General features: G+C 62.4%; 7 protein-coding genes across 25 annotated transcripts; 3 read left to right on the forward strand and 4 right to left on the reverse strand.

Annotated features, from left to right (window-relative positions):
- Positions 1-262: 262 nt before the first annotated feature.
- On the forward strand, positions 263-7,350 carry RHOT2 (ras homolog family member T2). 17 transcript variants are annotated; one of them, XR_010323583.1, is made up of 19 exons: positions 334-449; positions 617-675; positions 1,018-1,099; positions 1,185-1,228; positions 1,766-1,819; positions 1,929-2,035; positions 2,121-2,229; positions 2,477-2,578; positions 2,665-2,763; positions 2,872-2,980; positions 3,063-3,183; positions 3,559-3,643; positions 3,727-3,872; positions 3,951-4,305; positions 4,398-4,475; positions 4,600-4,722; positions 4,811-5,013; positions 5,262-6,103; positions 7,030-7,340. XR_010323583.1 is itself a non-coding variant. In XM_064295299.1 (19 exons), exons 1-19 carry the CDS (start codon positions 413-415, stop codon positions 5,383-5,385), a joined length of 1,914 nt encoding a protein of 637 aa, XP_064151369.1. In that variant the 5' UTR covers positions 334-412; the 3' UTR covers positions 5,386-7,346. The 17 variants fall into 17 exon arrangements, 16 of the variants coding, with proteins under 16 accessions (XP_023413349.1, XP_064151374.1, XP_064151362.1 ...); XM_064295299.1 differs by having other exon boundaries at positions 3,951-4,051; positions 4,175-4,305; positions 5,262-7,346; XM_064295300.1 differs by having other exon boundaries at positions 335-449; positions 1,983-2,035; positions 3,951-4,051; positions 4,175-4,305; positions 5,262-7,345.
- Positions 7,113-9,648, forward strand: RHBDL1 (rhomboid like 1). Its single transcript, XM_064294773.1, has 9 exons — positions 7,113-7,193; positions 7,347-7,619; positions 7,919-8,080; positions 8,262-8,486; positions 8,556-8,704; positions 8,846-8,958; positions 9,035-9,135; positions 9,227-9,287; positions 9,377-9,648. Exons 1-9 carry the CDS (start codon positions 7,113-7,115, stop codon positions 9,646-9,648), a joined length of 1,437 nt encoding a protein of 478 aa, XP_064150843.1.
- A 520-nt stretch (positions 9,649-10,168) lies between these two features.
- On the reverse strand, positions 10,169-11,786 carry LOC104846626 (uncharacterized). The gene is made up of 5 exons (XM_023557315.2): positions 11,783-11,786; positions 11,325-11,469; positions 11,135-11,234; positions 10,781-10,913; positions 10,169-10,625 (listed from the first exon to the last, which is right to left on the reverse strand). Exons 1-5 carry the CDS (start codon positions 11,784-11,786, stop codon positions 10,201-10,203), a joined length of 807 nt encoding a protein of 268 aa, XP_023413083.1. The 3' UTR covers positions 10,169-10,200.
- A 144-nt stretch (positions 11,787-11,930) lies between these two features.
- Positions 11,931-14,127, forward strand: STUB1 (STIP1 homology and U-box containing protein 1). The gene is made up of 7 exons (XM_003417791.4): positions 11,931-12,089; positions 12,636-12,834; positions 12,914-13,079; positions 13,253-13,340; positions 13,426-13,482; positions 13,559-13,675; positions 13,754-14,127. Exons 1-7 carry the CDS (start codon positions 11,931-11,933, stop codon positions 13,877-13,879), a joined length of 912 nt encoding a protein of 303 aa, XP_003417839.1. The 3' UTR covers positions 13,880-14,127.
- A 19-nt stretch (positions 14,128-14,146) lies between these two features.
- JMJD8 (jumonji domain containing 8) lies at positions 14,147-16,051 on the reverse strand. Its single transcript, XM_064294774.1, is given in 10 exon segments — positions 14,147-14,259; positions 14,335-14,469; positions 14,551-14,611; positions 14,688-14,814; positions 14,888-14,956; positions 15,038-15,131; positions 15,205-15,248; positions 15,439-15,542; positions 15,616-15,846; positions 15,897-16,051. Coding segments are annotated over 10 exon segments (1,101 nt in total). The 3' UTR covers positions 14,147-14,178.
- WDR24 (WD repeat domain 24) lies at positions 16,051-20,937 on the reverse strand. Of its 3 annotated transcripts, none has more exons than XM_003417790.4 (9): positions 19,746-20,936; positions 19,000-19,177; positions 17,955-18,627; positions 17,574-17,692; positions 17,362-17,483; positions 17,171-17,275; positions 16,740-17,080; positions 16,442-16,626; positions 16,051-16,355 (listed from the first exon to the last, which is right to left on the reverse strand). In XM_003417790.4, exons 1-9 carry the CDS (start codon positions 20,224-20,226, stop codon positions 16,187-16,189), a joined length of 2,373 nt encoding a protein of 790 aa, XP_003417838.1. In that variant the 5' UTR covers positions 20,227-20,936; the 3' UTR covers positions 16,051-16,186. The 3 variants fall into 3 exon arrangements, with proteins under 3 accessions (XP_003417838.1, XP_010595748.1, XP_010595749.1); XM_010597446.3 differs by having other exon boundaries at positions 18,970-19,177; XM_010597447.3 differs by having other exon boundaries at positions 16,161-16,355; positions 16,453-16,626; positions 18,970-19,177; positions 19,746-20,937.
- Positions 20,938-23,845: 2,908 nt separating this feature from the next.
- On the reverse strand, positions 23,846-27,237 carry FBXL16 (F-box and leucine rich repeat protein 16). Its single transcript, XM_023557275.2, has 5 exons — positions 26,593-27,237; positions 25,189-25,697; positions 24,650-24,734; positions 24,232-24,295; positions 23,846-23,994 (listed from the first exon to the last, which is right to left on the reverse strand). The coding sequence occupies exons 1-5, from the start codon at positions 27,235-27,237 to the stop codon at positions 23,846-23,848; spliced, it is 1,452 nt and encodes a 483-aa protein (XP_023413043.2).
- Between the last annotated feature and the right edge of the window lie 250 nt (positions 27,238-27,487).

The raw sequence follows: 27,487 nt of genomic DNA on the forward strand, positions 1-27,487 counted from the left end.
CCCCCACAGCCCCCACTCTCCACCCAGCTGCTCATCAAGGATCCTTCTCTGGGCAGCCTCAGCGCTTAAGGTGGAGGCTGAGATCCCTGCACACAGGAGGGATGTAGCCGGGAGGCTGCAGCAGCGGGTCAGACACCTGAGTGCGAAGAACTCCAACCCCGCCCCCGGCCCAGAGAGGAGGAGCCGGGAGCGGCGCTTGCAGTGCCCGGTGCGCCCGCGCGGTGGCGTCGCCGCGCATCCCGGCCGCTCTGGTCCGCCCAGTCGCTGCTCCCTAGGCCGCGGGCCGGAAGTGCGGGCGCGGACCGGAAGTGTCGGTGCGAGGGACGGGAATCAGGGATATGGTTGGGAACCAGGCGGGTCGGGGGCGGGGCTGGGGCCAGGACGGGACCAGGTTGGGGGCTGATTTGCGGCCATGAAGCGGGATGTTCGCATCCTGTTGCTGGGCGAGGGTAGGCGCCCACGCCTGGGGCGGTGGCCGGGGGTCATGGAGCGGCTGGGGGGAGGGACCGGGGGTCTTGGAGCGGCAGGGCTGGGGCCTGGATCTTTCCGGGTTTGGCGGGCGCGTGGCGCGCCGTGACCTTGGTTGCCGCCGCGCTGACCGCCCCGCCCCGCGCAGCCCAGGTGGGGAAGACGTCGCTGATCTTGTCGCTGGTGGGCGAGGAGTTCCCCGAAGAGGTGAGTGGCCGAGCGCGTGTACGGGCCGGAGGCTTCCCGCGCGGCCTGACCAGGGCCCCGGGCGGCGGGCTGGCGGGCTGGCGGGCTGGCGCCGGGCGTGGTACCCCAGCGTGCTTTAGGGGCGTCATCTCAGTGCCCACAGCGCATGGGGTGGGGTCCGCATCTGGGCTTGGTGCGCCGCCTGCGAATGATTGGCCTACCCCGCGGTGTCATTCTAGCTCTGCCCCAGACCTGGGAACTGGCTGGAAGGGGTTTTTCTGGTGAAGCCTACCCCGGGGGAGCCCTTCTTCCCTGGGCCACCCTAAGGGGTCCTGCCTACAGCAATAGGCTTTTGTGTCCCAGGTCCCTCCCCGGGCAGAAGAGATTACAATTCCTGCGGATGTCACCCCAGAGAAGGTGCCCACCCACATCGTGGACTACTCAGGTAACGCCTACCCCACCCCCATCCCCGACAGCCCAGGGTGTGTGCCTGGGGCAGGGCTTTCAGTGAGAGCTCTTTTTCCGTCTAGAAGCTGAGCAGACAGAGGAGGAGCTCCAGGCTGAGATCCACAAGGTGTGCCGGTGGAGAGGGTCTGAGGAGGGGTTGCTGGGCCTGAGGCTTGGGCTGTCGGTGTGGGGGTTGGCTGCCACCTGGGCCTAGTTGTTTGGCCTTGTCCTCTTGTGGAGATTTTTGGATTAAGGAGCCCGCTTTGGCTGTAGCCCACTAATTCCGCTGTTTTGTTGGGGCTGTAGTGCCAGACATTCATCTGTTTCGGGGGAACCTGTGCCCCAGCCAAGCCCCCAGGAGAGGGAACCTGGCCCCACAGTCTCACCTGAACCTACTGCAGCCTCTCTTGTGCCAGCCAAGGGTTTAGGCCTTGGCTGCCCAGGGGTGGCCCTCCTGCCATTGTTGCCCCTCGTGCCCATTGTTGCCTTGCCTGTGTCTGTCCTGAGCCCCCTGAGGGATGCCCTATCCAGAGCCATGGGAGTCTTGTGCTGGGACCTGATGCCTCTGCTGGAGGGCAGGGCTCATCTAGGTTGAGTATACAGGTGGCCCAGAATGGGTGGCTGGAGGGCAGGGCTGGGACAAAACCACCACTGCTCCACACAGGCGAATGTGGTATGTGTGGTGTACGACATCTCCGAGGAGGCCACTATCGAGAAGGTGAGCAAGGGCAGCCCTGCACTGGGCTCAGCTGCCAACCTCTGCACAGACCCTGACGGCAGAGTCAGAGCGCTGGGTCTGGGGCACCAGTGCCTCTCCCATCCCCCAGGCAGGCACAGAGCCCAGGTGGGAGCCATCTCACTCACAGCCTGGCCTTTCTCAGATCAGAACCAAGTGGATCCCATTGGTGAATGGGAGAACCAAGAGGGGCCCTAGGTAATGAGGGGGCCTCGGTGGGGACCTCAGTGGGTGCCTGGGCCATGCCACTGTCCAGCCCTGGTGACCATGGGCCTCTCCCCAGGGTCCCCATCATCCTGGTGGGCAACAAGTCGGACCTGCGGCCGGGGGGCTCCATCGAGGCTGTGCTTCCCATCATGAGCCAATTCCCTGAGATCGAGACTTGTGTGGAGGTGAGCAGGGTGGTCCTCATTCTGGCCCCAGCTCTGGTCGTCCAGGTGGACAAGGAGAGGGGTTCTGTGGTGAGGGCAGTACAGAAGCGGAGAGCCTACAGCACACTCTGTACCCCTCCATGCTGGTTACCTGGGGCCAGTCGGAGTCAGGTTGTTTCATTGAGGGCCTGGGGTGGAGGGAGGTCCCCTGACCTGCTGCACCCAGGACAGTGTCCCCAGGGCGCCCCCAGCCAGTTCTCCCTCCCAGTGCTCGGCCAAGAACCTGAGGAACATCTCAGAGCTGTTCTACTATGCGCAGAAGGCCGTGCTGCACCCCACAGCACCTCTGTATGATCCCGAGGCCAAGCAGGTGGGGGACAGGCAGCGGGTGGGGTGGGCATGGGGTGAGAGGGGTGTGCAGGGGGAAGCAGGTGTGCTGAGCCATTGTCCCTGTAGCTGCAGCCTGCCTGCACCCAGGCCCTCACACGCATCTTCAGACTCTGCGACCAGGACCTGGACCAGGCGCTCAGTGATGAGGAACTCAACACCTTCCAGGTGCAGCCCAGCCCTCTACGCCCTGCCCCGCACCCCTACAGCCCCGATGCCTGGTCTTGGGCAGTACCAGGAGGCTGCCGATTAACACCAAGTTTCTCTTGGAAACAGAAGTCCTGCTTTGGGCACCCCCTGGCCCCGCAGGCCCTGGAGGATGTGAAGATGGTGGTGAGCAAGAATGTGGCAGGCGGTGTGTGGAATGATCAGCTGACACTGGACGGTGAGGCTGGGCTGCCCGCTGGTGTGGGGTGGTGGGGCAGGGCCACCAGGCCAGGTGCCAGACTTCTGACTCCTCAGCACAGGCTTCCTCTTCCTGAACACACTTTTCATCCAGCGTGGCCGCCATGAGACCACCTGGGCCATCTTGCGGCGCTTTGGCTATGGTGATGCGCTTGAGCTCACGGATGACTACCTTTTCCCCCCGTGAGTGGGCATCTGGGCCACATCCTGGGGACCACAAATGGGTGCATGTCTCACCTGAGTCTCAGTCCCACCCATCTGTCCATCCGTCTCATGGGGGGCCTGCACAGTGCCTCCTGGGGGCATTTGGGCCCGGCTGTTCCCTGAGCAGAGCACACCAGGTCCAGGGGACTGGCCACCTACCAAAATGCTTGTGTAGAAGATGTCCTGCTACAGTTGCACAGATCTTGATGTATCTGTCTCTGCCCCCTTGCCCCCTGGATGGGGACTTTGGCCAGGCCTCCCCACAACGGGCAGATGGCCACATGGTGCTTGCCCTGGCATACGGTTGGGAGGCCTCACAGGCAGGCTTGCAGGAACAGGGCCCCCTCTCTGCAGGCTCCCCGTGCCCCCAGGCTGTACCACTGAGCTCAACCACTTTGGCTACCAATTCCTGCAGAGAGTGTTTGAGAAGCACGACCAGGTGAGCATGTGAGCAGCCCGGTGCCACCCCCATGCAGCCCTGTTGCCCCCTACATCACTGCTTGCATCAATGCCTCTGTCCAGGACCACGATGGTGCCCTTTCGCCCGTGGAGTTGCAGAGCCTCTTTAGTGTCTTCCCAGCAGCCCCCTGGGGCCCTGAGCTGCCCTATACGGTGTGCACTGCAGCCGGTGGCCAGCTTCCCCTGCACAGCTTCCTCTGCCAGTGGACGTAAGCGTAGCCCTCGCTGCCCGCCCGCCCAGCCACACTGCCACTGCGCTGCTCTAATTCCTGCCCACATACCCCCAGCCTGGTGACCTATGTGGATGTCCGGCGCTGTCTTGGGGATCTCGGCTACCTGGGGTACCCCGTTCTCTCTGAGCAGGACTCCCAGGCCCATGCCATCACAGGTGGGCACCTGCCTCTCAAGGACCCTGTGCTGGGCCTCCGCATCAGCCCCATTCTTACCAGGCGGGCACCCACCTTGCCTGGGATTCTGTGCCACCCCGCATCACTTGTTTGTCCACACACAGTCACCCGTGAGAAAAGGCTGGACCAGGAGAAGGGGCAGACCCAGAGGCGTGTCCTCCTGTGCGAGGTGGTGGGGGCACGTGGAGTGGGCAAGTCTGCCTTCCTGCAGGCCTTCCTTGGCCGGAGCCTAGGGGTGAGTGTCCTGCAGGGCGTGGGGGGTGCCCTGGGGATCAGGGCCACCGAATGTCAGTGTCTCCTTCCTGTGTTCTCTTGTGCCTCCTTCAGCTCCAGGAGCCCTCCATGGAACTTTCTGTCTATGCCATCAACACAGTGCACGTCAACAGGCAGGAGAAGTACCTGATAGTACGTTTCAGGGTCGGGGTGGGGGTCCCGTCCTGTACCCTGAGGTGGTCCTACTGCTTCTGCCCCCACTGTCCCTGCGTGGCCCTCTGAGCCCACCTTGCCTGAGGCCGTCCTCTGTCTGCAGCTTCATGAGGTGGGTGCAGACAGCCTGCTGGACGTTGCATCAGATGTTGCCTGTGATGTCGCCTGCCTGCTGTTTGACAGCAGCAACCCCACATCCTTCACATTCTGCGCCAGGATCTATAAGGCAAGGCAGGGGGCACCGTGCAGCACTCCACTGCCTTCACTCTGTGGACCACCCTCATGCTGCCCTCACATCACTCCTGTCCCTGCAGCAGCGTTACTTGGATGGGCAGACCCCCTGCCTCTTCATCTCTTCCAAGGCCGACCTGCCCCAAGGCATCTCGCCACCAGGCATGTCCCCGGCTGAGTTCTGCCACAGGCACCGGCTGCCCGCTCCTGTCCCCTTCTCTTGTATCAGCTCGGCTGCACCCAGCACTGCCATCTTCAGCCGGCTGGCCACCATGGCTACCTTCCCGTGAGTACTGGCCCCCACAGCCTTAGAGTCCTGTCCCCAGATGGGTGGGTGGGCTGTAAGCTAGGAGTCATGCTGCAGGATGGGGAGGATAGGCTTGGTGGGATTGGGCTGCAGACGAGGAGCCAGCCTCATGGGGCTCCGAGGCTTTTCTAGGTCCAGCTTTAGGGGTTGGGTGGGGCACAGCAGGGATGTTGGGGCTGAGCAGAGGGACTGGGGCTTCTCCAGATGGCTCTGCTCTCTTTCTGCAGATACCTGGTTCATACGGAGCTGCACCCCACCTCCTTCTGGCTGCAGGTGACACTGGGGGCTGTTGGGGCCGCCCTGGCTGCCGTGCTCAGCTTTTCCCTATATAGGGCCCTGGTGAAGAGCTGATGAGGCCAGCCTGAGGCCCTCCCTGCCCTCCTGCCTGGCCCCGCCCTACAGTCCTGGTTCAGGGTCCCCAAGGCACTGGCAGAGGGCCCCTGCCCAGGGGCTTTCTCCTGCTTGAACATTTGCCAAGTGCTATCCTGCTACAGCTGTGCCAGCTTGCCCACCCCTACTGGAGAGGCCCCTTTTCCAAACAGCTTGGGCCCTGTCACTATTGGGCATCATGTGTACTGGGGGGACTGGGGGCATAGATGAGGAAGCTGGTGACTCCAGATGTGGAATTCTTAGGGCCCCACTCCCTCCTTCCTGGTCCTGGGCCCAGGTGGTCAGCAGGTGTGGAAGGGGTCAGAAGTAGGGGCAGGCAAGAAGTGCTGGGATCACAATGTCTACTTCCCTGTGGTTCACATGGGCCCATCTGCCACTGCTGTGGAATGGGTTCCGCCTGCCCCTTCTGAGGGCATGAAACTGGGTTTTCTGATTAAACTTCAGTTGTCTTCCACCTCTTGGATTCCACACCTTAAAGGCAGTTTTTTTGTGAATCAGCCTAAAACTTGTCCTTTGTCTGGGGTGGCTGGAAAGCACAGCTCTGGCCGTTTACTTCCAGAGACCTCAGGGTGCCTCCTGCAGCATCACCTCAGCCTCTGCCCTGGATCTGCTCCCTGCCCCCAGGCATCATGTCCAGGCCACTTAATGTCTGGCTGGGCCCAGAGGACCTCTGTCCAAGGTAGTCCACATCAGTCTGGGGATGAGCAGCCCACAGTGTCCTTGAGGGAGTGTAGTGGGAAGCCCGCAGTCTGAGGTCACCACCCCCATGTAGCCCACTCCCCGGGCCGCAGTGTCCAGATGGCCTGGTTCAACCAGGCACCCAATTATGCTTCTCCGTCTGCAGTGCATAGGAGCCCCCTGCTTGGGGACCCTGCCTAGTCCTGTCCCGTCCTTCACACCCTGAAAGGGACAGCCATAGCACCCCCCACATTGAAGGGAACGGGGTGGTTCTCCAGAGAACCTTCTTGGACAGGCACCTGCTGTTCCACGTGTCTTGGAGCCTGTGGTGGCTGAGCAGACCAGGGTCCCAGCCCAGCCCATTCCTTCCTCCCCAGCTTCTGAGCCACATTCTTGGTGCCTGGCAGGCTCGGTACACTTGGGTGGTGCCCACTGTGCAGGACCACATCTGCCTCAGGAGGGTGGGGTGGGCACTGGGGCCCCTTCTGGCCCCATGGGCTGTCCCTCCACCCCTGCCAGCCCTCAGAGCCGGGTGCTATTTCTGGACACCTGTGTCCCCAGAGGGCACAGCTGCCAAGAGTGATGATGGCTCCATTGCACACTGCAGCAACAGGCTGTACATTTGAGTAGCCCTTGAAAAGTTTGCTATGGTCATCTATCCCCTTGGTCTGTGTCATCTCCATTGTATAAGCGGGTCCCCTCATTGATCCCAGCTGTGGCTCTGCCCGGGGGTCCATGGGTCTGCCTGAGCCTACCTAGTACCATCCATGCCCAGCCCCAGTGGCCTGCTCAGGCCAGAGACCCTGACTCTCCACCAAGCTGGCTGCAGTAGTGTTCAGGCACAAGCCCCCAATCCAGACGTGCGCGGTGGGGGTTGGTCTGGGCAGCTGCACTGTCACCTCCCCTACATTCACTGGCTTCTGTTAGTTTTGGCACCCAGCAGTAGAGCCCTAGGGCTCAGAAGAAGCCAGGCTGTCTGCATCAGTCTGGGTGGTCAGCAGGAAGAGCCAATGAGCCGCGAGGGAAACGCGGGGTCCACCGCCTGGGGGGTCGCAGGCAGCGCGGGGGTCCGGGAAGACTTCCTTGAGGAGGTGACGTCTGCACTGAGGCCGGAGCCCGGAGGGCTACGCAGGTCACAGAGCCGCAGATGCGCGCCTAGGGAGAGCTTGGGCGCGGCGCGGTGACTCAGTTTCCCAGGTGTCGTGGGTGAGAGGGGCAGCCGCAGTGCCGGGGTCCTGCCTAAGCGCGGCGGGGCGGGTGTGTCAGGACCGCGGTTACCAGTGCTCTGCGCGTCACTCCGCGGGCGGGGATTATGGGGCGCGCGCCTGTCCCGGCGGCGCGTGCAGCGGTTCCGTGACGCGATCCTGCATGCGGCGGCGGCGAGCGGAGCAGGCGGAGCAGGCCGGCGGGGCGGAGCGGAGCCGTCCGCAGAGCAGCCCCTCCGGCCGCGGCCACCCACCGGCCCCCGGCGCGGCTCTATGGATAGGAGCTCGCTGCTGCAGCTTATCCAGGAGCAGGTGCGTGAGGGCAGGGCAGCTTCCCATACCGGGCGGCCGCAAGTGCCCCCACCCCTCCCTGCACGACCTTGGCCCCGCACCTGAGACCCAAGGGGAGGACGCTGTACTCGGACATAGGCTGACCCCAGGGCGGGCAGGGTGGGACCGAGACGAGAAGAACCTGGCAGCCCCTCCAGATGGCTGGGGCCTCTGGGCCAAGGGTGCTTGGACCTGCTGCTTGAGCTAGCCTAGCCCAGCCCTGTGAATGAGGGTCTGAGCCTGTGCTCAGCCCTAGGCCGGCTGGCCCCCCCTACCTCTAGCAGCTGGACCCCGAGAACACCGGCTTCATTAGCACGGAAACCTTCGCTGGCCTGGTGCATAACCATGAGCTGCCTCTGGACCCTGCCAAGCTGGACATGCTGGTGGCCCTGGCCCAGAGCAACGAGCAGGGCCAGGTCTGCTACCAGGAACTGGTTGACCTGGTCAGTGCCACTGGGAAGATAGTGGGGAGCCCCAGCCCTGCAGCACAGCACCCTGGCTAGAGGGGGCGGGCAGGTGGCCCCTCTCCACCCAGCCCACTGGGGAGGTGTGTGGATGTGGGGGCTGGAGGGCACTGTGGCAGGGGTCAGGGGTGCCTGGACCCACGCTCAACCCCACCCTTAGATCAACAGCAAGCGCTCAAGCAGCTTCAAGCGGGCCATTGCTAATGGCCAGCGGGCACTGCCCCGGGACGGGCTGCCAGATGAGCCAGGCCTAGGTGTCTACAAACGGTTCGTGCGCTATGTGGCCTACGAGATCCTACCCTGCGAGGTGGACCGCCGTTGGTACTTCTACCAGCACCGCAGCTGCCCGCCCCCAGTGTTCATGGCATCTGTCACCCTTGCCCAGGTGAGTGCTGCCCGTGCCCCAGCCACCCCCTCCACCCAGCCAGGCCCCACCTGACCCCCGTCTCCCCAGATCATCGTGTTCCTGTGCTATGGGGCGCGGCTCAACAAGTGGGTGCTGCAGACCTACCACCCTGAGTATATGAAGAGCCCCCTGGTGTACCACCCCGGGCACCGTGCCCGGGCCTGGCGCTTTCTCACCTACATGTTCATGCACGTCGGGTGAGTGGCTGGGGCTAAGTCAAGAAACGGAGTCTGCACTAGCTGGCACGAGGGAGGGAGACCAGGGTGCTGCCCTGTCTCTCATACCCAGCCCCTTTTCCTCATGCCCATGCCCCTTGTGCCCGGCCCCCACTGTCACAGCCTGGAGCAACTGGGGTTCAATGCGCTTCTGCAGCTGATGATCGGGGTGCCCCTGGAGATGGTGCATGGCCTGCTCCGCATCAGCCTGCTCTACCTGGCTGGCGTGTTGGCAGGTGAGGCAGGTGTGCACCCCCGCCCTCTACCCCACCATCAGGCTGCACCCTCACAGCCTCCTCCTGGCTCACGCAGGCTCACTGACTGTCTCTATCACCGACATGCGGGCCCCCGTGGTGGGGAGCTCCGGCGGGGTCTACGCCCTCTGCTCGGCACATCTGGCCAATGTTGTTATGGTAATGGGACCACCCAGGCGGGGTTTGGGGGTGCCCAGCGGGCACGGGGGGGGTGCCCATCCTGCCTCACAGCCTCTGTCTGCGCTACCAGAACTGGGCTGGGATGCGGTGTCCCTACAAGCTGCTGAGGATGGTGCTGGCCCTGGTGTGCAGTGAGTAGAGGGCCGGGCAGGGTGAGGTGGGTGGGGACGCCAGCTTGTGGCTGGGGCGCCCCCCACAGTTCCTCCCACCTCCTTCGCAGTGAGCTCCGAGGTGGGCCGGGCCGTGTGGTTGCGGTTCTCTCCACCGCTGCCTGCCTCAGGTCCACAGCCCAGCTTCATGGCACACCTGGCAGGTGCAGTGGTGGGCGTGAGCATGGGCCTGACCATCCTGCGTAGCTACGAGGAGCGCCTGGGTGACCAGTGTGGCTGGTGGGTGGTGCTGCTTGCCTATGGCACCTTCCTGCTCTTTGCCATCTTCTGGAACATATTTGCCTATGACCTGCTGGGTGCCCATGTGCCCCCGCCACCCTGACAGGCGCTGGGCAAAGGTGTGGGGTTCAGGTGGCCACTGGCGGGCTGCATATCCATGTGGAAGCTGTTTCTCCCCCTGCGGGGGTGAGTGGCCCCTGTGGCCCCACCAAATCAGACCAAGCCTGATACCAGCTCTGGCTTCATCGTCCCAGGCTTCAGAGGGCGGGACTAGGTAGGAGGTGGTCCCCAAGGGAGGCCCAGAGGAGACCTTGCCCTGCTCCCTGGCCCCAGGACTTGCAGTTTGAGCCTTTTTTGAGAATGAATAAATATTTTACACAGGACCGGTGGCAGTGCATGGGCTGTGGGGCTCACCTGGCCACCCCATGTGCTGACCAGACTGTGAAGGAGCCTGGGCTTCTGACCCCGACACCTCTGTCATGGTGTGTGGGAGATGTCCTCACAGCAAGAAGGGTGGGATACTCCTCGCCTGGGAAGGGAGCTGTGTTCAGCACGCATTTACTCAGCTGTGATGGTGCAGGCAGGCCTCTGTCTGGCCAACCCTGCTATGCAGACAGATTCCACATCAAGGCAGCAGGTTCCTCCATGGCTCAAGTCAATCGGCCTGGGTCCTACGCCTCTTGGCCGGCCTGATGACATGGATGTTGACCGTGCCAGGGCTGAGGTCAGGCAGCAGGCCCGGGCACATCTTCCGCCCCACGGCCCAGGTCCACAGTGCTGTCTCCGCGGGCTGCCGGGTCCGTGGCCCAGAGGCACTGGCTGGGAAGGAGCAGAGGGAGTCTGGGCCCATAAATGCTAGCCACCCCTGCCCTCTGGACACTCCCACCGGAGCCCTGGACGCCCTCCTGCCCACCGATGTCCCCTCACCTTGGCTCAAAGCCTTGGCATGATCCTGCATCTGGCCCAGGTACAGCCGGTAGTGCTGGAGGATGTACTGCTGGGCAGGCAGGCCAGACACCCTGGCCACCGCCTCATGGGACATGAAGTCTGCTGCCTCAGGAGCTCCAGCTGCCAGGACTGCTATAGGCAGTGAAACGGAAGGTAGTACTCTGGCCCCACAACTCAGTGGACAACACCGCCTCCAGGACAGACCAGGCCAGGTGGGTTCCCATTCCACCCGAGAACTTCGCTGGGTGGATAGAGAGAACACTACACCCACCCAAGTGCTTCCTCACCTGAGGCTGTGGCGGCGCCCACACTGCGGCGGGCACACAGCTCTGTGACGGCCGTCAGCACATCGGGCAGGAGGCGGAAGGCAGCGGCTGAGCACCGCACCACGAGCTCCGGGGGATTGGCGGCTACCAGCTGCTGCAGGGGCGGCCGGAATCAGCCCCACTGGGGGTGGCCAGGCCAAGGGTGTTGGAGGCGGACTTGGCCAAAGGAAGCCCCGACCCCAGAAAGAGGTCCCGCCCCGCGAGGGCTCGCCCCAATGAAACTCCGCCCGAGGAAGCTCTGACTCGCGAAGAAGTGTCTCCCCAGGAAGAAGCTCCGCCCTCTCCTGGAGACCAACCCCACAGGGGAATCCTCACCGCAACCTTCCACGTCAGCAGCCGCTCCAGCTCGTCTCGCGTCACGTGCTTCTCCCCCGAACTCCACCCACTCCCGGCCACGAGCAACTCCTTATGATACCTGGGGAAGAGCAGCGACGGGGTCCAGGCCACGGGGAGCTGTCGCCTTTACCAGTACCCTCTCCCTCAGCCAAATTCCCTACCGCCGTACCACCGATCCAGGGCCTCCAGCCGGCCCTGGGAGCCCGCGTGCGCCCACACCACCTCCCCGTGATGCGCCAGGACGACCCAGCGACTCGGGTCCTCACAGCCCCACAGCCCGCGGGCGGCCGCTATATTCGCACTCCGGGGCGGGGCTTCACCGGCGGGGGCGGGTCCTCAGCTGGTCCGGGGGCGGGGTTCACGGGATGGGGCAGGCCCAAAGAAGGCATCTCACTGGGGAGGCTGAATGCAAGGACAGCTGCAGCCGTAGCCGGTTCCGTAGAGAGGCCTTAGAGGAGCAGGGTATGTGGGGGCGGGGCCCGGCCTTCGGGAAGGAGAGCTCAAGAGTGGGGGGCGGAGAGAGGCTAGGGGTGCACGGGCATCGCCTTTACGCCGGCGCTCCCGGCTAGCCCCGCCCCGTCGCCGAAGCCGGGCAGGCGCACGCGCGGGCCCGCCCACCTCACGTGCCCATCCGCTGGCTCCGCCTCGCGCAGCCGGAAGTTCCGGTGGCCGATCACTGGACCCGGCCTGAGCGGATCGCGGGCTCCGGCTACGGGCACGGGGTGGGCCGGGCGCGGAGCCTGGGAGCGAAGCCCAGGCTGTGCCGCGCGGCGCTATGAAGGGCAGGGAGGAGAAGGAGGGTGGCACGCGGCTGGGCGCTGGCGGTGGAAGCCCGGAGAAGAGCCTCAGCGCGCAAGAGCTCAAGGAGCAGGGCAACCGGCTCTTCGTGGGCCGCAAGTACCCGGAGGCGGCGGCCTGCTACGGCCGCGCAATCGTGAGTGCGCCCTGGTCTGGGAGGGGGCAGGGCCCCATCTTTCAGCCCCGCGTCCAACCGCCCCCCAGCCCCTACCCGGCAGCCCCGCCGGTCCTTCGGTAGGAAGGTTTTGGCTCGGTCTCAGGGAAGTCACAGGCTGAGGACTCGGTGATAATCTTGTTCCTAAGGGGCCAAGGCCACGGCTGTGGACCCAGCGCCAGTTGCTGGACAAGTATGGTGGGTGGGGTGAACGGTTCAGGTTTGTTTTGAGTTGGCTTGGTTGAGTACAGGTATCTTTGTGCATCGAGGACCGCAAACCCAAAGTGTGGGTCTCCACAGGTCTGGGACTTACCTTTACAAAATCAATTAGAGTTGAGGTTTGGGTTCTGAGCCAGGCACGTGGGCCAGGACTCCAGCTCAGCAAGTCTTGGGACCCAGGGACTCCTGAGAAGCTTATAGTTTGATTCCAGCTTTGGGCCCCAAAGCTGGAACATGACCTGGGAGAGGGCCCAGGCTGAGCTCATGCCCTCAGACCCTCACACTGGCTGGTCTGGCCTTGGTCCCCAGACCCGGAACCCTCTGGTAGCTGTGTACTACACCAACCGGGCACTGTGCTACTTGAAGATGCAGCAGCATGAGCAGGCACTGGCTGACTGCCGGCGTGCTCTGGAGCTGGACGGGCAGTCAGTAAAGGCACATTTCTTCCTGGGGCAGTGCCAGCTTGAGATGGAGAGCTATGATGAGGCCATCGCCAATCTGCAGCGAGGTGGGCTGGCGGCATGGGGGGGGCAGGGGTGGCTTGGCCTCAGACTGCCAACGAGTGACCCAAAGCCCCCATTCCCCAGCCTACAACCTGGCCAAGGAGCAGCGGCTCAACTTTGGTGATGACATCCCCAGTGCTCTGCGCATTGCCAAGAAGAAGCGCTGGAACAGCATTGAGGAGCGGCGCATCCACCAGGAGAACGAGCTGCATTCCTACCTCACACGGCTCATCCTGGCACAGCGGGAGAGGTGGGCTGTGGCCGAAGCAGACTCTGCCCCACTAAGTCATGTAGTCTTAGGTTAAGTCAAAAATATTTATTGGAGAAGCAGGAGATGGGAGGCCTGATCATTGGCCCTGAGATTGGGTGGGGCCTGACCTCTCCTGGCTAGACCTATCTGACCAGCTCCTGGTCGGCCCCCAGGGAGCTGGAAGATTGTCAGCGGAACCACGAAGGTGACAAGGACGATGGCCACGTCCGGGCCCAGCAGGCCTGCATTGAGGCCAAGCATGTGAGAATACCCCCAACCCCAAGTGGATCTATCTGCGTGCATGGTGGGGCAGGGGGGTGGTGCCTAATTGCTTGTTTCTTTGCAGGACAAATACCTGGCAGACATGGATGAAATCTTCTCCCAGGTGGACGAGAAGAGAAAGGTGAGGCCAATCTGTCCCCTGGGGCTTGTGGTGGGGGTCCCTGTCACGGCCCCTGATCCCTCCCTGTGTGCTGCAGAGGCGAGATATCCCTGACTACCTGTGTGGCAAGATTAGCTTCGAGCTGATGCGTGAGCCATGCATCACGCCGAGTGGCATCACCTATGACCGCAAAGATATTGAGGAGCACCTGCAGGTGAGGCTGCGGCCAGCAGGGACAGGTACTGCCCAGCCCCAGGCCCCTGAGCACCCTCTGACCCTGCTGTCCCTGCAGCGTGTGGGCCACTTTGACCCTGTGACGCGGAGCCCACTGACCCAGGAACAGCTCATCCCCAACCTGGCCATGAAGGAGGTCATCGACGCATTCATCTCCGAGAACGGCTGGGTAGAGGACTACTAAGGCTGCCAGTGCAGGGCCTGTGTCCCCAGCCCTTGTACATAGTCTGTCCCTGGACCCCCCCACCCCCTAGTGTCCTGCCCTACCCTGTCGTACTGCTGATGGGCTCTGAACTGTTCCTGTTTCAGCACAGCCCTCCCTAGGTACAAGCCTCCCTACCCCCGCTTCTGGGCCCAAAATAGCAGTGAGGGTGGGCTGGGCCAAAACCAACCTTGCTACCATTGTTCCTGTAATAAAATCTCTGAGCACTACCTGGCACGTGGTGGCGTGTGATGGGGGTGCTTAGCTAGCTGCTACTCTGGCTACCTGAAAAAGGTGAAGATGAAGACGCTGACGTCCAGGTTGAGGGTGGCATGCCACCACCGGTCAGGGAAGTACAGCACCTGGTAGGGAGCAGGGGCACAGGGGTTAGTGGAGAGCCTGTGGGACCCTTCCACACGCTCTGGCCAGCCACTGACCTCCCCGGCCTGGATGGTGCTCTCCAGGGGCCTTGCAGAGGGTGCCAAGGCAAGGTATGTGTTGTGGAGCCAGGCCAGTATGGTCTTGTTGGGGTGGAACGTTGGCGTTTTCTCTGGGGGGTACAGGAACCAGCGCTGGGGGCAGGAGCAGCAAGGTCACACTCACGCTGGCATCAGGGAGCCCTAAGTAAGTCTCAGCTCCCAGTCCCTGCTGACCTTATGGCCATAAATCACTTCTGAGAACCCAGGTTCATACGAGGGGAAGGGAACACCGGGAAACAGCTCCTACAGCGTCAAAACAACAGTGATCTTACTTTCCCCAACATACACAAATCCCTGGATCCTGTGGGGGGTTCCCACCCGCTATTCCAAAGCTGTAAGCACAGGTGGTATCCAGCAGGGCAAATCGGGGTGGGGTGTAATGGCGGAAGAGTGGCGCCCATGCAGTTAAGCTGTTGTCCCCAAAGAAGTACAGAGTGTCTACAACAGAAATAATCCTGACACCAAGGCCTCCCAGGTGCCCTTCCATCACCATCACCCAGGCGTGACTCACCACTGCCCAGGAAGATGGGGTGCTAAGAGTGCAGCAGCTGCTCCACATACTCCTGGAAGGGCAGGGCCACTGCAAGAAAACGATCTCAGGATCTGCTAGTCCTGTCTGACGACAAAAGAAAGGTGGCAAGTGCGGGGTTGGGCAGCTCACCTTTCTGGTTGAAGGTGTTGGCTGTGCTCAGCCAGAGCACGCTGTCCCCAAACAAGGCCAGCAGCCTTTCGCGAGAGCACAGGTCCCGGAACCTCTGCAGGTAAGGGAGACAACTAAGCGGTTAGGCCCAGCGAGTACAAAGCTGCCCAGGGCTGCCGCGCACTCACAGGGTTGTCTGTGAGCCCCTGCAGGATGACGGGTCTGAAGGAAAAAAAAAAAAAACAAGGCGTAGTTATCAAGAAAGGCTGCGTCACAGTCGGGTCTGGCCCACGCCCACCACCGCCCACACCCCACGCGTTCACCAGGCTGTGGTCGGGGGCGGGGGGGGGGTAGTTCGGATTGACAGGAGCGGTCAAAGATGACGGAAATCAGGGGCCGGCTCTGAGAGGTGGGCAGGGGCATGTACCGCGGCGCGCAATCAGCGTAGGTGAGGTCGGCGCGGCGCTCAACAGTGCAGCGCCCCTCCTCGGCCAAGGCCGCCAGCGTCCTCGACCCGCCCCGCTGCCTGAGGGCAGAGCCGGGTCAGCGCCTCCACCCCGCCCCAGCCCCACACCCCGCTCCAGCCCCGCGCCTCTCACCAGCCCCCGTCGCCTGCCTGCCCGAAGCCGGGCCTCCCTGGGCCCGCCAGCGTCCACTGACCCAGCAGCAGGAGCTGCCGCACCCCTGGCGCCACGACCGTGTCGACGCCACCAGCATCCCGCCCGCCGCCGCGGGGAACGCCGGGAAGTCCAGCCGCACTCCGCGCGGCCCACAGTGGTTGAGAGATCCGTCGTCCTGGCAACAGGTGCGCGCCGCGCGGTTCCCGGAAGCTGTTGCTCAGATCGGCCCAGTGCCCCGGAAGACAGAGTGCAGGCCGCACGGAGAGTCGTGATTGGCTCCGCCAGTTACCACGGCGACACGGCCGCCATCACCACTGCCACCCCCACCTCCAGGAAGACCCCCGCCCACCAGAGTTGGCACGCGCGGGTAAGGGGCAGCTCCGCGGCGCGTTCGGGCGACAGGCAGCCTAGACATTGGCTCCAGCTTGCTTTATTTGGCTCACAAATTCCAGGCCTTTTCCCCTGGGCACAGTCTGGGCAAGAGACGTCCATGCAGGTGCGATCGGGGGTTGGGGTCCAGAACTGCAGAAGCCGCTGCGCCAGGGCCAGATCAAGAGTACTCGCAGAGGTGGCCGCAGCCCGCGGGGCAGTGGGAGCTGCCCTCCAGCCACTTCATGATGTGCTGCAGGTGGCCGCCATGGCTACAGCCCTGGCACCATGCGAACAGGCCCTTGACGACGTGATGGCAGACAGCACACATGCTGGCGCAGCGGTGGCACCTGGCGGGGGTGGAAGGCTCCCTCAGTGGGGTTCAGGGCTGACCGGGGACCCACCCCACCGCCCCTGGGCCCGCCCCCGGCCCCACCTGCCACAGACCCAGCCCCGCCCACTCATGGGCCGCTTGCAGTGGCTGCAATTGACGTGCAGGGAGGTGGAGGCCTGGTTGAGGCAGCTTATGGCATGGCTGGTGCTCAGCTTGACCACCTCGTTGGACACATTCCAGAGGCGGAAGCGCTGCAGAAGATCGATGTAGGACGTATACCAGTGCTCCTGGTGGTGCAGGGAGGGGCAGGAAGAGGCAGGGAGGTCAGTACCCAGGCCAGCACCCCCAGTAGCTGGGGTTCCATGTCAGCGGTGCAGGGCGGAGCACATAAGGCACACACCTGGGCCTGCTCATCAATGTCCTTTCGCACACGCTCTCCCAGCACGATGAGTACCGACACGGCCATCTGCACATCGCCCTGCTCAGCATAGAAGTGCAGCATGTCTTGCACTAGGGCACTGAAGAAGTCCGGTGGTAGGCGGTTGTCATAGAGGGCATGCGAGACTGAGATCAGCGAGAAGGACGAGTCCATAGGTGTCTGCAACGTAGCATCCGCCTCACTGCCACTCATGTGTGGTGAGTCTGCTTTGTCCTGCAGGTGCTCAGGCCCGGGTGGCGTGTCCACGATCTCGTGGCGTAGTGGGAAGGCCTCCTGGGGCAGCACGTACTCAGGCTCCTCAGCTGTGGGGCAGGGGGCAAGCAGGATCTGATCCTCTGCCCTGCCTCCTGGCCCTGCCCCAACCCCACCTCTGGCCCTGCCCTCCTGCTCACGGTGCGTGTGGTCTGGGTCCAGCAGGTACAGCTCCTCCTCATCCCCCTCCACATCACCCAGGAGGTAGTCGGCTGGCACGTCACTGCCCTCGGTCTCCTCATTGTCTGCCCGGCAGGGGAGGGAGCGGCACTGAAGAGCAGCTAGCTGTGGAATGCCCCACCCTGCCCACAGCAGTGCCCCCCATCCTTACCATCGTTGGTGATGAGCGTGGCCGAGGAGTCAAGCAGAACAGTGTCGTTCCGAGTGTCACCCTTACTGCGGTCCAGTCGAGTCTCGCTGCCTAGCCCTAAGGCCATTTCCTTTAGGTTGAAGCTGGAAGCAGGGAGGGGCCAATGGGTGGGCTGGGCCTTCGAGGCTCAGGCCAGGGCCCAGCCTCTTGGGAGAGCCCACCCCAAGCTCTACCTGTTCATGAGCGGCAGGCCACAGGAGCTGCTCTTGCCCACGCTGTGGTTGAAGTTGGTGGAAGGCATGAGGCCAGGGCTGCAGTAGATGATGCGCAGCATGGTCCATGTCTGAGCCACCTGGGGGCGGACACCAGTCACTTGTGGGGCCCTGGGCACCGCTGCCTGTGCAGGCCTCCCTGCATGGATGGAACCCAAGATCTACAAGCTTGGCTGCCCCAGGAGACTGTTAAGAATCCCTATCCTATAGTGCAGCAGCATAGAGGGGGAGAGTGGAAGGAAACAGCGTGTAGTCTTGGTGGTGCGCTGACGGACACCTGGGGAGGCCACAGCCCTCTGGGCCTGCAGTCATGCCTGCCCCACCCCACCCAACCCCACTCACCTGGTTGCGGCCCAGCTCTCGGGCCACCTTAGCATTGTGGTCACAGAGCTCAGCCAGTGGCCGGCCAGCCAGGGCATAACGCTGGGCCGTGTCCACGAACCAGCTCATGCTGCTGCCACCAGCCTCTGTCTCAAAGATGCTGAGGGCACTGGAGGCCAGGCCTGCAAAGGGCTCGGAGGGGTCCAGCTTGCGTTTGAAAAAGATGGGGTGGCGCCGGTCACCAGCATAGGGCTTGCGCCCCAACTCGGCAGCCACCAGGCTCTCCTTGGCAGCAAAGGCCAGGTCCCCAAAGAGGCCGTAGCAGAGGCCCTCAGGGTTGGCACGCTCGACAGGCTGGCTGGCATCACGGAACAGATGCTGGCACAGTGTGCTGTCCTTGGAGCCAGACAGCAGGAAGGAGGGGTCGTGTGGGTGGCGCCAGGCAATGCCTGTTGTGACGTCACGGTGCTCCTCAAACATGGCGGCAGGCACAAAGGGCCGGCGCACATCCCACACGTAGATGTTGTGATCTACCATCATGGAGCAGGTGGCCAAATGGTGGCGACACTCAGGCCGCCACTTGACACGGGCTACTGAAGCGATGGTCTGTACACAGTGCACCTCCCTGGCACGAGGCGTGGTCATGTCCCAGACCTTCACCATCTTGTCACGTCCACCAGTGGCCAGCCAGCCCCTGCAAGAGCCCCGCCAAGACCTCAGCATCCTCTTCTGTGGGAGGGGGGTGCCTCAGGCCTGCTGTATCCTACTTTCTCTGATTCACAGGTCTGAGTCAGTGAGAGAGACCTCTGTGCCTCACCCGTCTGTCCAATCCCCCCACTACCACCACACCTGTCCTCAGGTGACAACCCCACACATGCCACACCTGTCCTCAGGTAATTCCCCCATATCACACTTCTCCTTAGATGATTCCCCCGCCCCACACCACACCTGCCTTCTGGAGACCCCATACACACACCTGCCCTCGGGTGACCCCCCCATGCCCCACCTGCCCTTGGGTGACCTCACGCACACACACCCTGTCCTCAGGTGACCCCTCACACAACACCTGTCCTCAGGGTGCCAGTCGCAGCAGAACACAGGCCCGTTGTGGGCCGTGAACATCCTCTCGCAGCGGTCAGGCCGCCGGATGTCCCAGAGCTGCACGTTGCCATTCTCAAAGGTGGAAGCAAAGGTGAAGTAGTCTCGGATGCTGAACTGCACATCACGCACGCTCTCGGACTGGCCTGCAGGTGGTTGGCCATGGAGGGGAGGGGCAGGAGGAAGTGAGGGGCCAGTCCTCAAGCTCCAGGATGGGAGGAGGCCTGGTGGAGCCTCTGAGTGGCTGAGGACTCGTTTCCATGCCTGCCTGCAGCCTTAGCCTAGAGCCCAGAGGTGAAATGGGCACCCTCAAGCACTGCTTAGGGCACAGCCGCAGGGAGAAGCCTCGTGGAGCAGACACAGGCACCTGGGGCAAGGATGCAGACACCTGGCCCGTGCCCTGCTCCGACTCTGCTGGCCTTGCCTCCTGTCTCAACAGCTCTCAACCCTCATCCCTCCCCTACCACATCCCCTCCCCTGGCTCATACCTCAACACCTCACTCTCTCTGACAGTTCGGCCCCACCCCACCCCCAGCAGGTCCAGGTGCCACTCCCACCTCATCCAGGCCTGCTCCTCCTGAACCCCTCCTCTAGGAAGCCCTCTGGGGCACACCTGAAGGCCTCTGAGGCAGGCAACACTCCTGGTCCGGCCTGGACAGGCTGGGATGCCTACTGAGACCTGCACTTGTCCCATCCAAACCCTGCAGGCCTCACCTGAGAAAGTGCTGACAGAGTCCTTCCTGCGCAGGTCAAAGCACTTCATGAAGCCGTCCTGGGAGCCACTGAGCAGCATGTGGGCCTCAGTGGGATGGAAACAAACCTTATTCACCGTGCGCTTATGCTCTGTGAACAGCTGGTCCTGCTTGTTGCGGGATGGCCGACCCAGGTTCCAAGTGACCACCACGCCGTTGGTGGCCGCTGTGGCCAGTAGATTGTCGTCCATCTGGTGCCAGACCACATCTGCACAGCTCAGGTTGAGCGAGGGCTTACGGCCCACACGCAGGTTTAGTTTCTCCACAAACTGCTCTTCCTCGATGGCGTAGATCTTGAAGATGCTGCGGCCAGCCACCACAACCTGGGCCGCATCACGGCAGACGCTGATGGCATTGGCTGGCGCATCCAGATGGCAGTGCATGGTGCGGCCCGTCAGCACGTTGCCACCCAGGGCGGTGGTTACACGGGACATCTTTTCCATTGCTGCACGTCTGGTGGGGGCAGGAGGTCAGTGAGCAGGAAGGCTGGTCGACTGTGGGTCTGTCCCTCAGTTCAGACCCTTCACACTCGCTGGGCCCCCCAGGACTGCTCGGGCCTGGGCTTGGCTGGGCAGCCGTGAAGAGCTGGTTCAGGGCAGTCCACGGGTCTCTGTCCGTCAGTCTAATAGGCAAGTTCAAACTCACTGGAGTCAGTTCAGCCCATCACCCTAGCTAGGTAGGCCACTTGGCCCCGCAGTACCCTGAGGCGGGTCAGTCTCGGTCTAGGCCACCTCTCTACCCCCTCATCAGTCAGATTTGGGCAGTCACTGGCCCCTCGGTCAGTCAAGCCCGGCCGTCCGCGTCGCTGGACAGAGGAATGAAGTGGCTCCCACGTCTACACGAAGGCGAGGGAGTGACAAAAGAGGAGAGAGGCAGATGGGTCCGGAGGACCTAGGCGATAGAGGCGCGGGGAGCATAGGGGGGCCTCGAGGCCCGAGCTGCTTAAGGAGCTGGAGGGGTTTGGAAGACGGGCGGGACGGGAGACAGCAGAGGCGCAGGCGGAGTACTGAATTCCTGAGGGCGGCGCGGAGGTGCCGGTGGCGCGGGGGAGCAAGGACAGCGGGACCGGAACCAGAGCAGCGGGGGCGGCTATGCTTTCCGCCGGCTCCCAACGCATTTACCAAAGCTGCCGGCCGGACGCTAACAGCCGCGCCGGAAGCGGTCCGTTTCTTACCTGCCCCTCGCCGGAAGCGGTTCTTTTCACTCGCCCCGCCGGAAGCGGGCGCGAATTCTCGCGCACACCACTAAAGTTCCGGGTCAGGAAGCCGCTTTGGTATCCGAGGAGGATAGCCCAGGACTGGGACTGAGGGGCCGCCCGGACTACCCGTTTTCACCTTGGTGTTTTTATCTCAGTATTTAAATGCCAGTTTTCATCCCTGACATCTCCCTCCTCCCAGGCGCATCAGCAAGTCAGATCTTCCGTAAATGATTCCCAGATTCCTCCAATTGTCCCCCAAATACATCCTTGCCGACTCCTGAGCCTCAGGAGCAGCCTCCTAACTGCTTTGCCTGGGCCTGCCTTTCCCCTTTGACCTAAAACCTACAGGAGCCTGGTACCACTCTTCCGCTTAAGCCCTCCCCCATAGCTCCCACTGCAAGCTTGGCCTCCACCTCTCCCCATCTTCCGCCACACTTCTCCCCGCTCCCTGTGCCCCAGCCCTAGTGGCTCCCGTGCCTTTTTTTTTTTTTTTTTTTAGCACGCAGCGCTCCTTCCTGCCTCACGGCCATTGCACCTGCTGTACCTGAATGGTTCTCTTGGCACCTCTCAGAGCTCAGCTTAAATATCACCTTCTCAGAGGCCTTCCTGGCCACTTCTGTCACTGTCGCCTCCACAACATGTCACAGCCTGTTCGTTTGCTTACTGGTTCACGAGTATGAACTCAACAAGGGCAGGGATCGAGTCGGCCTCAGTCTCCACCAGACTTCCAGTCCTTGACACAACCTGTTTGCAGGATTCCTTCAATCAGTGACCCTCTCCCGCATTCCGTTCTCTGCTGGGTGTGAGTCCTGGATTCTGCCCTTGAGGCACTGTGTGATGTTTTAGGAAATCCCTGCCCCTCTCTTAGCCTCAGTTCCCCTGTGTGTAGAATGGGTCTCATTTTGGAGGGAATATTATATGCAGTGGTTTCAGCATCTGGGAGGTTAGGGGTCTTCTGTGTTGGTTACTGCTCTGTTCCCAGTTTGGCACAGTGGCACACAGCGCCAACATGTGTGTTGAAAGCATGTTGAGAGGTACACAAGGATCCACATAGATCTGGGCCACCCACAGCAGGAAAACCCTCCCCCGGCACGGTCTGATGACCTAGAAACCACTCAGACTCGGGTTTTTACAACATTTTTAATATATATTTTTATAAACAGGTCACGTGATAAAATAGCACAAGAAACACTTACCAAATATAAGGTTATATCTTCCGCATATACAGGAGAATGAGGTCATTATGTACAATAAGAAAATGATTTCAGGGGTTGGTTGGTTTTGTTTGTTTTTCCTCTCTCTCTCACTTTTCCTCCTATAGTTGCTAGAAATATCAGAGCTTCAGTTCCTTTAATACTTTGGACAATGGACAGCTCCCTCCTCCCCACTAAGGGGCTGTGGAGAGTAGGGGCTTAAGAAACTGGTTCCTGACCACTTCAGTCCCAGTGCCTCCTGCTGGCACTTCAAGGGGCAGGGAAACCTTTGGGCTGTTGAACTGCTTCTCTGCTTCAAGAGCCTCTGCTCTCGTTTCCTCTCTTTCTCTTTCTCACTCTCTGGCTCTCTGGAAACTGCTTACTCTCTTCCAATCAGATTTGGGGGGTGTATCTCCTGGGGCTCAAGGTTGGGATGGAAAGGGGTCCCAGCCCCCTCCTCAGCAATTGCCAAGATGTCCCAGCATTGCCCAGGACTTCCAAGTGTCTTGGAATCAGACAGAACATGGCCAAAGCCCATTTGGGCAGGCAGAGGTTTGGGAAACTGGGAGGGATGGGAGGGGGGGTTAGAGGGAAGCCCTCCCTCCTCTAGGTGCAGAGGGTATGCTGGCCACTGGAAGATTGGGGTCACTGGCTGGCGCTTCCCCCAGCCTTGGCCGGGGCCCACTGCTACAGAATCCACCTGGTGGACACCTGCCTATGGTGAAGCTTGGTGTTGAAAGGCTTGAGCCAGCAGGTGGCAGGGGCTGCAGTGTGGGCTCTGCCCAGGCTGCTCCCAAGGCCTTTGGGCCCTGAGGTGTCAACTCCAGCTCTGGGTCTCTCATTGTGCCTGAACCATCCCTGGGTTGAGGCATTGGCTGAGCTGATATTGATCACTCCCAGGTCATGACTGGTCAGCCAGTCCACTGCTCTTACAACCTAAATCTGCCCCAGCCTGCCTAGGGCCCAAGGACAGGGAGGCCAGGGGTGGTGTGGCAGGGAAGGGGGAGGCCCGTTTGGGCCAGGCTGGCCTGGGGCGGGGGAGGGGCAAGGGAGCTTGGGCTCTTCGGGGGGGGGCCATGGCTTTGGCGCACTCCTAGGAGGGCTCCAGGCACTGTGCCGTGGAAGATGCGGGAAGCCCTTGGTGCTCTTTCAGGTCCCTGTGTCCTGGGAAACCCAGGTCCCTCGATCTCCCTCTCCCCCTGCCCGGGGCCCTGTCCGGAATGGGGGGTATCACGGAGGCCGAGAGCGGGGTGTGGGCGGGGAAGGCAGTAAAGGCGGCCGTCTGGTGAGCTCAAAGCGCGCCCCCAAGACCGAACCCTGGCCTCCGCAGCGAGTGGGCGAGTGATGGCGGCGGAGGGGGCGTGGGGGAGGGCGGGCGTGCAGTGCGGGCACGAGGGGCATGCACAAAGTCCCCGAGTGTGCGAGCGTGCGAGGGGCTTGCCCACTGTCCCTTCCTGCCCGGGGCGGGGCCAGGAGAGGAGCGGAGGTGACGGGGGGCGGGCGGGGGGGCGGGCAGGGCGGGGCTTTCCCTCGGCTCGCCCGCCCCTCTCCGCCCCGGACTGGGGTGGGGCTCCCCCGAGGGCAGAGCTGGGAGAGGAGGCTCAGCGGTGTCCCCGCCCCCCACCCAGAGCATGACCGGGTTCAGGCGATGGGGGCGGGCAGGACCCCGCGCTATTCGATGACGAGGCAGCGGGGCAGGTGCTGAGAGAAGTACTTGAAGAGCTCGGGCGTTGCCCCCGGGCAGTTCGTCAGCTCCAGCTCCTCCAGCTCCTGCAGCTGCACCAGGCCGGACAGCCCGGATGTAGTCAGCAGCGGGCAGCCTGCAGGCGGGCAGGAGGGGGAGGTGGCTTAGCCTGGGAGGGGTCGGCCGGGGGCGGGGCCGGCCAGGAACCGGCTTGGCGGGGCTGGAACTTGTCCCTGTCTCCCTCTTTCTCTGGTTTGGACCTGGGACAAGGCCAGTCAGCTCAGGTGTGAATCCGCACAAGGGACCAGATGGACCAGTAGGGGTCGGACTAGTCGGGGTTGGTCACTGACCAGGAGGATGGAGGGGGTCTCACCTGCCAGAGACAAGAGACGCAAACTCCTCATGGCCAGGAGGTGCTTCAACCCGAAGTCCTGCACCTAGGCGGAGGGCAGGGGTTATTTCTGTCCGCATACTTGGGGCGCCTCCCAACCCCACCCTGCTCTGGGGTCAAATCATAGTACTGGGCTGCTAGAGGGGCAGGATGCGGGGCTCAAGAAGGGGTTTCCTTAGCCACCACGGAGCCAGGAGGCAGTTTGGGAGTGCCAGTGAGGGCCTGAGGACCCTGTAAGGCCTACTTAGGTCCGCCGCTGGGTGCGGAGGGATCCCAGACTTCCCTACAGTGTGTGAGTGGAGCGGGAGAAGGTCAGCGGATTGTCTGGAAGGGGGCTTTTCCCTCAACCCCCACTTCCCCCAGGCGCTCCTCCATCCTCTGAGGCGAGGAGGGCCGGTACCTGGCAGCACCATCGAAGGTAGAGGCTGCGGAGGGACGACATGGTGGACAAATAGCTGAGGCCAGTGTCCGTGATGCGAACGCACCTGTGGGTGGACCAGAGGGGGCACTGCCCGAGGCCACCTTCAACTCATCTGGCTCCATTCCTCAACTCCATCCCCTTGCTCCTTTTTGGGAGTCCCAGGAGTGGATTCGCCCCCTGCCTCGCCCCACAATAGCCCCTCCCTTTCCATTGCCAGTCCCAGCCATGGTTCCCTTTCACTCCCGGATCCCTCTGCGGCCCCACCCACTCCCGAGGGCCACTGATTCAGCCCACGCTTGCTGTAGCCCAGCCCACTAGTCTAGGCCTTCGGCTTAGGATGGCTCTGCCCACTCGCCCGGGCCCTATCCATTGGCACGCCATGCCCACCATCCAGGCTCTGCCCTCCTGCCATAACCCGGGTCACCACTCCAGGCTCCCCGGTTGCCATGACCCCGCCCACTCCACGCTGGGCCCGTCCACCTCCCAGGCTCCGCCCCACTTGGGGCGCTGGTCCGCACCTGTCAAGCACGAGCTCCTCCAGGCGGTGCAGGTCGCAGGCCACGTACTCCAGCGCCATGTCGGTGATGCGCGGGCACCACGAGAGGTCGAGGCTGCGCAGCTTGCGCAGGTTCTCAGCCACGAGCTCGACGCCATCGTCGGTGACCTTGGAGCAGCCCGAGAGGCTGAGCGCTGTGAGGTTGGGCAGGCTGTGCACCACGTTGACGACGCCGTGGTTGGTGATCTCCCAGCAGGACAGCAGACGCAGCGTGTGCGTGCTATGGCCCTGGCGCGCCGTGAAGTAGGCTAGAGCGGTGTCCGTCACGTGGTAGGCCTGCAGGCTCAGCTCCGCCAGGTTGGGCAGCAGCTGCGAGATGGCGGCGATGGCGTCATCCGCCACGTTGATGCAGTCGCTCACACTCAGGGAGGTGATGCGTGCGCTCAAGCTGGACCACAACCCCGCCTCGGTGAAGTCGTTGCAGCCTGAAAGCTCGAGGCGCACCACTCCTTGCATCTGTTCCAGCATCACCTGTGGGATGTCAGCAGGGTCCCAGGATCAGGAGATCCAACTGCCCACACCCACCCACTAAGTGTTTGGTTTTCCCCAAGGGAGCCCTCTGCGGTGCTTTGAAGATTGAACTGGCCAGTAAGGAGCCTCTACGGGGCAGGAAGCGGTGGTCTCACAGGTGTGGACACTGTGAGTACTTATCAAACTGAACTCTGACTGAGCACTTCACAGAGTGTATGTCACATCCCAATGAGCCCTGATGGCACAGTGGTTACAGTGCTAGGCTGCTAACTGAAATGTGAGCAGTTCAAACCCACCAAAGGCTTTGTAGGAGGAAAGAGCTGGTGATCTGCTCCCATAAAGATTGCAGCCCAGAAAACCCTAAGGAGCAGTTCTACTCTGTCCTGTAGAGCTGCTATGAGTCAGAATTGACTTGAAGGCACAAAACAACATGTAATACACCAACACAATTCTAAAACAGGTGGCAGGGCCTGGCTGAGCTGGCCCTCTGAGCAGTGGGCTTTTCATGTTGTGATGGTTAGAGTCCAGGACCTAGGGTAGGGGCCACTCAGCTGCCCCTCTGACATTTGTTCCTTCCTATGGGACTGTCTCCTCCAGCACACTGCCCTCCAGGGCCAGGTTTGTGGGCATGCAACCTGGGCATTCGTCCAGGGCCCTGTGCTCAGAAGGTCCCTGCCCTTGGTTGAATGCCTTATCACCGTCTTGAACAGGAGGCATCTTTTTCATTTTGCACTGGGTCCCCCCATCCCACAGCCCCATCCTCCTCAGGGCCCCACCCTCAGCTACTTTGATCTTTGTGACTGGAGCCTCCCCTGAGGGCCACCCGCACCCCACTCTCTGGCCTTGCCTCTCCCGTGCCCTGCCCCACCCGCCTGGCCCTGCTCCCTAGGCACACCTCCAGGCCGGCATCAGTGATGGTGGAGCGCTTGAGGCTCATGGCCTTGACGCCTTTCTTGGAGAGCGCGTAGTTGTCAATGAACTCACAGATGTCCAAGTCGGAGACACCCACCAAGCAGAAGCCCTCGAAGCCACGTGTCGCGAAGCCCTGCAGGTTCACGAACTCCTTCTCGCCACTGGGCAGCACATTGTAGAGCTCCTTGGCATGCAGCACTGGCGTGAGGCCAGCCCAGAACTTGGGCTGGTAGAGCACGCGCCGCCAGGCACGGCACACCTGCGCCAGCACGCACTTCTCACACGCCGAGAAGTACCAGAAGAGGCCATTGAGGATCTTCTCATCTATAGCCAGGGGCAGACGCTCGGCTGGGGGCCCGGGAGCCAGGGATGAGGCCGGTCCACCAAGGGGGAGCCCCACTGAAGGGCATGGCCCCCCGGCCAGGGTGGCCCGGGGTAACGGGGCAGCCAGACTGGGTGGCGGGAGGGCAGGGGGGGGTGGGGGCTGGCACAGGCGATTCTTGACTGCTGGTGTGCCCTTGGTGATGCTGGCTGCGCCCAGGCTGTTGGACTGGCCTGGCAGCTTCACCAGGCCATTTCGAGGCAAGCATGGAGGCTTGGGGTCACCGTCGACACCAGGGCTCGACATCTTCCAAGCTCGCTCTGCGGGAGGATAAGGCAGGAGGAGGGTCGAGCAGCTCCCCCTCACCACTGCTTGCCCTGCCCAGCCCAGACCCTGCCTGACAGAGAGGACCAGAATGCCTACAAGCAGCAGAGCTGGGGTCATGAGGACCATGCTCACTGAGCACCTACTTACTGTATGCATGGAGGTCACAGGCACTTTTCAACACTTAGGTACTGTGGTTCCCACTTTACAGGTGGGAAAACAGAGGTGAAGA

The sequence above is a fragment of the Loxodonta africana genome, chromosome 12 (assembly GCF_030014295.1).
Source record: "Loxodonta africana isolate mLoxAfr1 chromosome 12, mLoxAfr1.hap2, whole genome shotgun sequence".
NCBI lineage: Eukaryota > Metazoa > Chordata > Mammalia > Proboscidea > Elephantidae > Loxodonta > Loxodonta africana.

Bases quoted from the DNA above. Each gene is read 5' to 3' on its own strand.
- RHOT2 (XM_064295291.1), top strand. From the start codon at position 413: ATGAAGCGGGATGTTCGCATCCTGTTGCTGGGCGAGG. The intron at 2,036-2,120 runs GTAATGAGGGGG...GCCTCTCCCCAG, and splicing joins AGAACCAAGAGGGGCCCTAG to GGTCCCCATCATCCTGGTGG. The intron at 3,644-3,726 runs GTGAGCATGTGA...GCCTCTGTCCAG, and splicing joins TGTTTGAGAAGCACGACCAG to GACCACGATGGTGCCCTTTC.
- RHBDL1 (XM_064294773.1), top strand. From the start codon at position 7,113: ATGAGCCGCGAGGGAAACGCGGGGTCCACCGCCTGGGGGGTCGCAGGC. The intron at 8,487-8,555 runs GTGAGTGCTGCC...CCGTCTCCCCAG, and splicing joins CATCTGTCACCCTTGCCCAG to ATCATCGTGTTCCTGTGCTA. The intron at 9,288-9,376 runs GTGAGTAGAGGG...CCTCCTTCGCAG, and splicing joins GGTGCTGGCCCTGGTGTGCA to TGAGCTCCGAGGTGGGCCGG.
- LOC104846626 (XM_023557315.2), bottom strand. The intron at 11,235-11,324 runs GTACGGCGGTAG...GCTCTTCCCCAG, and splicing joins CTGGAGGCCCTGGATCGGTG to GTATCATAAGGAGTTGCTCG. The intron at 10,626-10,780 runs GTGAGGAAGCAC...CACTGCCTATAG, and splicing joins GGGCGCCGCCACAGCCTCAG to CAGTCCTGGCAGCTGGAGCT.
- STUB1 (XM_003417791.4), top strand. From the start codon at position 11,931: ATGAAGGGCAGGGAGGAGAAGGAGGGTGGCACGCGGCTGGGCGCTGGC. The intron at 13,341-13,425 runs GTGAGAATACCC...GTTTCTTTGCAG, and splicing joins CCTGCATTGAGGCCAAGCAT to GACAAATACCTGGCAGACAT. The intron at 13,483-13,558 runs GTGAGGCCAATC...TGTGTGCTGCAG, and splicing joins AGGTGGACGAGAAGAGAAAG to AGGCGAGATATCCCTGACTA.
- WDR24 (XM_010597446.3), bottom strand. From the start codon at position 20,226: ATGGAAAAGATGTCCCGTGTAACCACCGCCCTGGGTGGCAACGTGCTG. The intron at 19,178-19,745 runs GTGAGGCCTGCA...AACCACCTGCAG, and splicing joins CTCTGTCAGCACTTTCTCAG to GCCAGTCCGAGAGCGTGCGT. The intron at 16,356-16,441 runs GTGGGGCCGGGG...CACCCCCGCCAG, and splicing joins CGGGGCTGGGTCTGTGGCAG to GTGCCACCGCTGCGCCAGCA.
- FBXL16 (XM_023557275.2), bottom strand. From the start codon at position 27,237: ATGTCGAGCCCTGGTGTCGACGGTGACCCCAAGCCTCCATGCTTGCCT. The intron at 24,735-25,188 runs GTGCGGACCAGC...GTCCACCCACAG, and splicing joins GAGGAGCTCGTGCTTGACAG to GTGCGTTCGCATCACGGACA. The intron at 23,995-24,231 runs GTGAGACCCCCT...GCCCGCCTGCAG, and splicing joins GCGTCTCTTGTCTCTGGCAG to GCTGCCCGCTGCTGACTACA.